A 10,432-nucleotide genomic window follows, 5' to 3' on the forward strand; every position below is an offset into this window, starting at 1 on the left:
AATTCTCGCCAAGCACAAACATGGGTCATAAAACGCAAAAGCAAAACCTCTCACCATCTTAAGCCTATCTTCTAATGTACACACGCATTTTTACACTTTCTCCTATGCTATGATGTGGAGTATAGAAGAGGACTTCTGTTTTGCTTTTTATAAGGTATATTTGTTTTTCTAGAAATATATTTGCTGACACTGTTTTAGGAACGACATTAGGTGGCAAAACCACGTACCCACAGAGTAAGCTGAATATTAATGAAACAAATATGTATGAACATAGCTATGAATACTCTGTGTTTATAACTTACACCTCAATGCCACTGGGTAGGATATTTGAAGATACTTTCAAACATTAGTACCAGAAGCTAACTCACTATGCTGGTGTTTCTCCAGACGGCTATTTCCAGACCTTTGAATTCTCCCTTCCCTCCTCTCAACCTCTCCCCTCTACCTCCAAAACTTTCTTTGTCCATATGGATAACTTACAGTACCTGCAAAAGCTGTGACTGTGGGATACTGCCATTTGTTTGCTGGCACCAGGCAACCATTTGCTCTGGAAAGAAATTCTAGACACAAAAAGAGAAGACAGTTGAAAGTCACATTATATTTGAACACTTTTACATAGAATAAGCAGAAATTTCTTCCAGTATTCATATTTTGAACAATCACTCTTAAATCAATTTGGAGATCCCCTGACATAGAAAGTAATACTAGGGCTTTCAAGTGTGGTTCTCTTCCTTCTGCTCACCAAATGCCCATGCAGACAGAATGTGGATTTTTAAAATATCTGATATACAGCATTTCGTAAGCCTATTTTCCCATCGCTTCCTTTTCTACTGAGGGCTTTTGGGGATCTCTAACGGCCTCTACTTTGTAGAAAGTGACAGGATGAATGCTTCTGCAGGTTGAGTACACAGTGACTCCTTGCTTATTGCATATTCTGCTGCCAAATTTCTGGGCTTCCTTCTCCATCCAGAAAGGCTGTTCAGCCAACAAACTCTGTAACTCCACTTGCCATGTGGAAGATGCACAGCAGGAGGAGTAACAAGTTTTCTCTATTCTCACTGGGGTAAGCTCTATGCAAATACACTAAAAGACATTTCAGGCAGGGATGCTGCAGGATCCCCAGTATGCACACCTTTACCTTTGATAACACTCTCTATTCAAAATACAGTACTTCAGGGCTGTATCTGCTTGACTCTAAAACCTGTTCAGTCCAAATGAAGGGCCATTTGCAGATGTTAATTATGAGAAAGAACTCATGTGTGACTGTTGATGCTTTCATTTGGTTTTTCATCAACCAGGTTATGCTCAGGGCTTGAAACCCTTCAATCTGTTAAGATAAAAGCCCTTTGCAAAATCTACCCCTATATGTTTGTATTTCAGGGTAACAAAAGACAGCCTAGTGCTTTTTCTTATGAGGATAGGTCCGTGAAATGAAATAATAAAAACTGAATGAGGACATGTACAATAATTAGGCTCTGTGTTGCATGCCCTGCTTCACGTGATAGATTTTTAATAATCTCAAAGCAGACTTTGAGACCTTCTTTCCCCCATCCCACAAACACAGAAGCAAATATTGTTTAACACAAACAGGTGCTTCTACAGAGCTTTTTTGATTTCAGGCACCTGACACATATCTCATTCATACTGAATCTTTCAATGATAAAGGTCAGACAGTTTCTGACTGTTGAATCAATGACTTGACTTCAGATTTATTCCTCCAGTTCCCCTTTTCATTTGCCATGTTCTAAAATGCCTATATAATTTGGTGCACTGAATTTACTACACACAGCAATTACATTAAGTCATTCTTGAAGTTTTTAAACATTATTTGAAGCATGAAGACATGTAGAAATGCCTGAAATAAAACAATGATGGATTATAACAAGATGAATCACAACAAAAACGTTTCCAGTTTAGAACTTTTATCACTCTTCAGGCAACATAAATTTCAGTCTTTAGGGCATAAAAAGAAGGGCTGAAAAGGAACTGCCCTTCTGCCAGGTAAGTTGCACAATGAATTATGAAAGCTAACATTTACCAGCCTCTCTTGAGTAGAAACAGTGCCATATGGCAACAGCTAATGCAACGGATAGGGAGCCTTCACATTCTTACACTAAAAGAATGATTTATTCTCTGATTGCAGGAGCCTGGGATTGAATGCCAAGCATTCTGGGTTTTACTCCCATGCTCTGTTATTAATTAAAGTATACCACATGAAACCAATGTGCTAGCCCCTATGATATCAAAATTTCTGTACAACACTCAGATGTTCATAGGTTATCAGATGGGAAGATCAGCAGAAGTGAAAAATTACAAACACTCCATGTACAGAAACATTTCACACAGAAAGTCAAGGCGCAGCCTCTGAAACAAGCACTACCAGATGACAAATGTACATGCAAGCACACGTGTGAGGATGCAGCAACTGTGCATTAGTGTCTATGAGGAAAGGAATTAATATATCATCCGCGGTAACTTCAGCAATGAGTTTTCATGTAACCTCATGTATCTTTTTTCTTCTGGCACTACAAATGCCTGACTGACCCAAAATTTGTTCTCACCTAAACCACCTCTGGATTATCCTCCTTCAGCTATCTAGATGGGTTGCACCAACAAGTTACACTGCAAACAGTTTAAAATTACAACATGCAAAGCATCTTACAAATCCAGGAATAAGTATAGCTATGACATACAATACTTTTTAAGCATGGATATACATGAGCACATAAGAGAGGGTGAGTTACTATGACCAGTAAAGAAGTCAGAGAACACTAGTAAAGCACAGCCATAGGTGAGACACTGTTCAGCACATACAATGATAAACTAGAAATTCCTTGTATGTAGTTAAGTGCTTTAGGAGTTACCCAGAGTAGGTTTTTTTAAATATTACTGTCAGAAATTAAAAGGTTTGGAAACTGCACGCTATGTGATCAATTTGCTTCATTTCAAGTAACTTTGAAGATAATGAGTAAATTGAACTTCTGATTGTTTTTCTTAAAGCAACAAAGATTTCCCTGTCTTGGTCATTATCCAACAGAACAATAGCCATTCTGAAACAAGTATATTTGGTAACTTGAAGACACTTGAGGTTTTGGGTTGGGAGGAGAGTACAAGGAATTTAAACACTGGTTAAAATTCCTTTGGAAAGAATTCTGTTTGTTGGTTGCTTTTTTTTTTTTAATAGATGTTTAAAACATAAAAGCACCCTGCAATGTTATTGCAATCCATCCATCTCTCTGTGTTGTAAACAACAAAGTAATATGACTCACCATGGGATTTTTGAAAAATTCATATTTTGCGTAATTCTTCCTGAACAAAAATTTACTTTCACTTCCCATTGTGGACTCGACTTGAACTATGAGCTCATGATCTTCCAAGCACCTCTCTGTGGAAAAAGAACATGATGTTAACACATGGGCATCCAGCAGATGCAGCAAGACTATCTTCCAAAGAACAGGAGTAAAACAACCAAGTGTAATTCCGTTACTTTTTAAGAAGTTAACACAACATATTATAGCTTTCAAACCATACTGCCATGAGGCATTTAAAGGAGCTAGGACATTAAGTATTATAAAGTTTAACGTTACATGGCAATGTTATTCAAAGATTTCCTACATCCAGGCTTCATATGCACAGACTCTGAAGAAAGGAAAGAACGTAACATTTTTTTATGTGCAGTAGCTTAAATAATACACATGGACTCTTCTTTTGGTGCTGGCTATATGCTGTGGAATTGGCAAGATAGACATATTTAAGAGGAAAAAAGCTGTGGAAAGGCCACTGTTAGGTCTTGAACTATCACAGAAATACAGTGTTCTATTTGATCACACTCTATAAAACCAGTTCATTTCAAGGTGAACTTCAGGCCTTTATTGTAGATGCTAGACAATGGGGTTTATTATGAAAGAGGTCACAGGATCTACTTTACAGGAATACTGACAGAGACAAATGTTTTGTACACATGACAGGGCAATTTTCTGCTCTAGATTTGGTTACAAGGTAACTCCCCATAACCACCACTCCTCTGGTCAAAAGAATGGCACATCAAAGCATGAACAGATAGCTTAACAAATCCAATTCACTGGAAGCAGTAACTCAAAAGAAGGCAACTGGGCTAAATGTGCACTACATCGTGAACTCATTATCTCGGCAAATCTTCAACAGTTTCTGAGAAAATATTTAGTAGGTATTTTTCAGAAGTCTTAATAGTCAGTACTTTCAGCCCTTATGTAATAAGAAATAAAAAAACTAGGTCAAACAAAAAATAACTTTTGCAAAGCTCTATCCAAAATGCATGTGATTTGCTGGCCAAAGATGTTTGGTGAGTCCCTTTTCCACTTCATGTTCCTGCACCCTTGCATTCCCACGCTTAGAAATGCCAGGCTGCCACCCAAGTTCTCTTGGGGTGTTTTCAGGATAGAAAGCAAGCAGTCATTGGTATCTCAGAAAGTAGCAAGCTCTTGAACGTCACTTGAATTATTCAATTTAGCAGACTGATGTAAATTCTGTGATTGAAAATTTAACCTATCTCTGAATAATCCCATTGTCTTTTTCACCCCCATTTAGATTATCAGTCATCACCAGCTCAATGATGATTTCAGCATTTACTGTGCATTTGCAATGTCCTGTCCATCCTTGCTATAGATTGTGTTTCAAGGGGTTAATCCTGCAGATTTTCTATACTGGGCCACTCTCAAATCAAGAGCTGCTGCTTAGCGCATTAACCATAACACCACTTTTAAGGGGTAGTTCTTCGATTTAAGGTACGTGACCATACCACTGTTGGTAGCAGTTCATTAAGGACATTTTGCACCACCTGAACATTTATCACCTAAACCTCCACCTTATCAAGGGGCTGGACTCCACAGGTGAAGTTTCAGGTATTGCTGCCGATCTGTAGCTACGGTCATGGTTGTAGGCAATCAGCTAAGTCAAATCTCCTCCACACTATGATGAGGATGGTGGGCCTATGAGGATGGAGGGCCCTGCTGGTTTTTAAATTATGCTTCCTCCAAAAACCAGTTATGTTGGTATGAATCTTCACCACAGTGTGACCCCTGAAAGACTATGTGTCCTGCTACTGCCTCTTTCTGTCATTGAACAAAGTCATGGTCTTCGCTTTCTCGCTTAAGGGCATGGACAAACCATGTCCTCTTCATTCTGTTGTTCCTGAGGAAATGCAGTATAGATGAACATTTGTCAGTTTGTTCTGTATTTTGATAGTTTGTGTAAATATACCCAGTGACCGTTTCTTAGATGCTTCATGCAACTGTCCTAGATGTATTTCTTTATTTAATAAAGACTCTTTTGAGATTCTGTGGTGATACTCCTGCTGATTTAATGTTTACATTTTTCATTTTGTGGTGAAAGCCATCTTGAGGAAAAGGTGCAGCATTTCATAGTACATGCATTTAAAAAGGAAGTTATTCCTGGCCAGTTTGCTATTACTTCATAGAAGCAGTACACTTGGGAAGTCCTTGGTAATTTGCCCTTGGTTAGTACAAATGGGATGAACTGCCACTTGACACACCAGCAACTCAACCACAGCCTTGCTTTGCGCTTCCTGCTGGAAAACTAGAAGCACAAATGTCAGTCTATTAAGTTCAATAGGTCAGTCTGTCTTCAAGTGGCATTGCTACTGAAGCGACCAGAAATGCCTCCTTTTAGTTTATCTGTTAGCCTCAACTCAGTCTCTACACACTTCCTAGAAGAACAGGACAGACTTTTTTTTTTTTTTTACTTCCACAAATTGCCCTGTATTATTATCTGAACTTCTACAGAACTGTAGAAAAATCAAATTCAATGCACCTGTAAACAAGAAAATCTATGTACAAAACTATGCTATAATTATTTCGTCTAACTTTACACGTATTTCAGAGCCCTACTACTTTTCTTTCCTGCTTCAACTATGTTAAATAAGAAGTACAGTCAGCTCTGGAGCTGTAGGGATTCTTTCAGTGTCCAGACACAGCTATCACGACAGTCTGTCTTCACCATTATCATTTCTGTTAATGTTCAATACAGATATCTCAGTTCCTGTCCTAAACTGATGATCATTAAGCATGTAGTAGCATACCTCATTGTATGAAAAGGTTAGGTGTATTTCTAGTTGCAAATGAAATAATGGGACCAATTCAAGTTTCACGACTGCTTTAATCTTGATCACAAAGTGGTTTAGATACTAGTGGTACAGTGCAGCAGGAACCATTTCCACATGTTAAATCTAAGCAAGTCTGATGGCAAATTGTCACACCATTGCCTCCAGTGAGAACACAACTACTTTGTGCAGTCCAATAACCATTTGAAGTTATTTGCAAGCATGTGTGTTATTTGGAATAAACTTGACTATGTGTGCAAAGTAAGCAGTCAGGTGAAGGTTCCTTAAAAATTAAGACCTAGAAGATCACCACAATAATAAATATGCAAGTGGCTTCAAAAACTTGATCTTGTCCTCAGTCTGCCCAAGAGTAAATACACGAACTGGTTCTGCAAACTGGGCTCTTTTGGAAAGTAATATTAGGCAAGACTAGGGGGGGAAAAAAAAGGTTAACTTCATGGAGGAACTTGCCTTTGGGGGACTTCAAGATTACCGTCTACAGCATTAAGTCAGCAAGGATGTCTTGAGTTAGAAATAACATCTTCTGGAAAAACAATTCTTACTGCTCAAACTGTTTTTCTTTCCACACTGCTAAGTATCTATTCACTATTTCATCCTTATACTAGCAATCTTATCTCTAGAGGGAAAAATACGGAACATTAGACAGCTCATAATAACTTCACCTAAGGTGCAGACAGATTACTACCTTGGTCGGACAGCCGCTGAAATACAGAGAAGCATTTAAGCTACTGAGAAGCTAGAAATAAGCAGCCATGTAACAAAAACTGCAAGCAAAACTGAGTGGATGCATGAAAGTTGATATTTAAAGTTTATTGAATATGTGACAGTATATACTTTGGTCCCAAATACAAGAAATTGCATGTTGTTGTCTTCCATTAAAAGAACTCTTATTCCTTTTCCTGTCTACATCCTTTCAAATATGTGAAGTCTGTACCATTATATCTTTTTTGACACTTTAAATACTTTTTTTCTTTGTCCGTTCGCTTTACACTCTCAAGGTCTGCATTACTCTTCACAGAGATCCACTGCATGGCCTACAGAGGACAGCTCTGGTGCAGTCCCTGCAGAACAAAGTTTGGTGGCTGCTGAAGCCCCAACCTGCACATCCCATTTCTCTGGGACAGCCAGGGCCCCGCTTTGTGCTTCAGTGTGAAACAGAGGTCCAAGGCAGGCAGGTCCCCATGTATATAAATGCAGCCCGATAAGTATCTTGCTCTTTTCCCATCATTGTTAATTACCAAGTTATTTGTGTGTAAACAGAAGCTTTTGATTTCCTAATCAGCCTCCTGCCCGATTCATTCAGAGATGTCACACACCAGAGTTTGACAGCACAATTAGTCACCATGGAAGCTATTGTGATGTCACAAACACTGAATTGTGGCATCACTGAATGAATCTGGCAGGAGAAGGATGTTGGTTACAAAGGAGAAGGCTTCTGTTTACACAATACCTTGGTAATCAGCAATGATGGGAAAGAGAATATAGAAAAAGAGAGCCCGGTAGTTTAATGAGCATTGATAAAACTGAATTTTTTTTGTTAGAAGTGCGCATGTGGCGTATTAAGCTATGGAGATAAAGATTCTGTAATTTATACCTTAATTCTTCACCTCGTCCTGTGTCCTCAGAACTGAAAGCGTATCACAGACATATACAAATGAGCGTTTCGTGTTATTTTTTTCAAATATTTCTATATTAGGAGATACCCAATAAAATCATTAAATAATCAGGATATCCTATGATTTCCCCCCCGCCCCCGAGTGCTATTTTGTAGAGCAGTGAATTTATCTGTGTTTAGCAGCATTGGTTTAGGGCACTACATCTCCAGCAAACTGTTTCCTTTTTTCATTTGTGAGGGTTCTGAATTACATTTTTCGACATAAAAAACCTCTGTTAGCCACAGATAGCATTCACAATGCCAATGCTGGTGATCACAGCTTATGATTTGTCTTTCTCGATTTTCTAGAAAAAAAATCCCCATGAAGTGTATCAACTAATACGCCAAATGCTCCACTTTCTAAAGCGTTATTGTATGCGATGTAGAATTATAGATAGCGTATCTGAGCAATACGCAGTTGCAAGCTGCACAGCATAACCCTGCAACTAATCAGTGCCACAAAATAACAGGAAAAGCAAGACTGAATAACATGAGATCCTTTCAGGTACTGTAATTAAACCAATTCACGGTGTTATTTAATTCCCCACAGTTTTTCCTCTTGCTGCCTTCTTGAAACTGTAACCATGACACCTTAATTTCAATCAGGTGGAGGAGCTGCTGCCTGGAGAGCAGATGCCACTGCTGGTCCAGAAATTGCCCATGGATTTGCGGGTGGTGCCACCATTTTTTCCCTGCCTGAAGTCAAGTTTAGCCAACCCCCTCCCCCACCTCAGCATGTCTAGCTTTCATAAGCATTACTGTAGGTATGCAAAGCTGAGTCTGTTCACCCAGGTCTCCCAGCTGGTGATGAGCTGAGCTGTTTCACAGGACCAGTGCTCTAAGGATCAAGCTTAATTTGCCTAAGCTGTTTATTTGCAATAGCTTCAGACACGGCAAGGTAGCAACAGAGCGCTAGCGTGAAGATTAGACAATTATTTTTCTGTTTTATAATAAAAAAACAGAGGATGGGAAATAAGGACTCAAAATGGCTTAAACGCTTAACACATCAAATCGGAACACACAAAAAGCACGTATGTGACTTCAGCTAATTGTACAAATAAAAGCAGTGGAAAGAAAATGTTCTGGCTGGAAGCACATTAATATGAATTACACATATTTTATGTTCCCAGGTAACCACGCCACCCCTTTGACCCTTCCCTACCTAATCCTAGGTGAGGGTGATGCTCCACTAGAGTCCAGCTGTTATCATCCACACAATGACTTTTGTAAACGAGCAGCTGACAGAGGTCCCTGGCTGTCATGTCTGCTAGAATCTCGACCACTTTGCTTGTTCCATCTTCACTAAAGACTTTTACATCCTGCAACATAAAGGGTACACTTACAGATCAACAGCTCTGAACATAGGCAAACCACACAGCTACTGTAGAAAAGCATCCTCTTGGTGTGACGGTTCCAAGCACCTTGGCAGCCAGGACAAATGACATGGGTGATTCACTTTATAGCACTTTCTCTTGATGCCCCCTTGCCCTACTTCCCCTCCCCCCCCTCCCCATCACCTCCCTGCACTAAACAAAGATTCAGCAGGGTTAATATGACCACATACACAGAGAAAGTGAGAGAGCAGGTTCTGTATAAAGCTGTGTAAGGTAAGCAAACGTGAAACAACATCGAGAGAGTACTTCGGCAACAGCGGGCGAGAGAAACTGCATTCAGTCAAACACACATAATTTTCTTTGCGATCCCATCGGAGGCCTCTGAACATTTACAGAGGAGCAGGCCAAGACCCCGAAGATTAAAAATGGCTCTCTTGTTCCCCACGAACTTTTGATTGTTTTGCTCGGGGAAGTCCCGCTTGCAGTTTGCCGGCGGATCAATTAGCTAGCACAGTCCACACATTTCTCTCCCTGCCCGACTTCTCTTTTGATCCTAGCTTGAAAGTAGTTTGAGAGCAAACGTGCATACACTGCACATCCTAAATATTAATGGAGATGAGAGAACAAGTCAGGAACCTTCTCCCCACCTCCTGAATTATACAGATGCTTTCCTCTTTGCATTGTTCTGCTGAAGCGAGAGACACTTGCCGCAAAAATATTTCTCCGGGTGAGCGTGCGGGTCCGAGATTTAAATCAACTCTGCGTTTAAAACGCTCTGCATCCTAGCGAGAGAAGGCGAATCTAACAAAAACCTGGAGGGTAATTTGATATGGAAAATCTTACCTCAACGGCACGTAAAAGGCAGCAGTCAGAAGAACAAGATGGCATTTTAAATAGAGATTGCCTCTTGAGAGAGTTTGTTCTCTGCCTCCGCCGACCCTTTGTAGCCTACGCCTGGGCGCCCGGGGTGCCGGCGGTGTCCGCGGACGGCGGTATCGTACCTGTCACGTAGCCCCTGCTATGGGGACTGTTTCTGGGGAGGGAAACAACTCTGCCAGAGCTCCACTCAAAGGGTTACACGCAATCTTTGCGGTAGTGAATCAAACCACACTGTGTAGACCAATCCTAGCCCTCCCTCCGACTGATGTAATCATTTCCCACACACTATCAGACTTCCAAATTATTCCCGCCCCCCCCACCCCCCAAAAAAAAAGAAATTACAAAGGAAATTTGTTTTCATGACCACCCACGGGCGTCGGAGACCCCTCCTGCAGCCCCGAAGTTCAGAGGCGGGGGGAGCCGAAGCCCCGTCGGCGGAGGCACGCG

The 10,432-nt window shown here is 40.4% G+C and overlaps 1 protein-coding gene across 1 annotated transcript in view; it reads right to left on the bottom strand.

Moving 5' to 3' along the window:
- GRB10 (growth factor receptor bound protein 10) overlaps positions 1-10,432 on the bottom strand; it is a 137,488-nt gene that overhangs the window by 17,810 nt on the left and 109,246 nt on the right. The window contains exons 6-8 of the mRNA XM_026842156.1: positions 8,935-9,091; positions 3,270-3,385; positions 486-560 (exon numbers count right to left, since the gene is read on the bottom strand). Of these exons, the coding sequence (XP_026697957.1) occupies positions 486-560; positions 3,270-3,385; positions 8,935-9,091 (348 nt within the window). The remainder of the gene's footprint in view (positions 1-485; positions 561-3,269; positions 3,386-8,934; positions 9,092-10,432) is intronic.

The sequence above is a fragment of the Athene cunicularia genome (genome assembly GCF_003259725.1).
Source record: "Athene cunicularia isolate RWA chromosome 2 unlocalized genomic scaffold, athCun1 chr2_part1, whole genome shotgun sequence".
Lineage (NCBI taxonomy): Eukaryota > Metazoa > Chordata > Aves > Strigiformes > Strigidae > Athene > Athene cunicularia.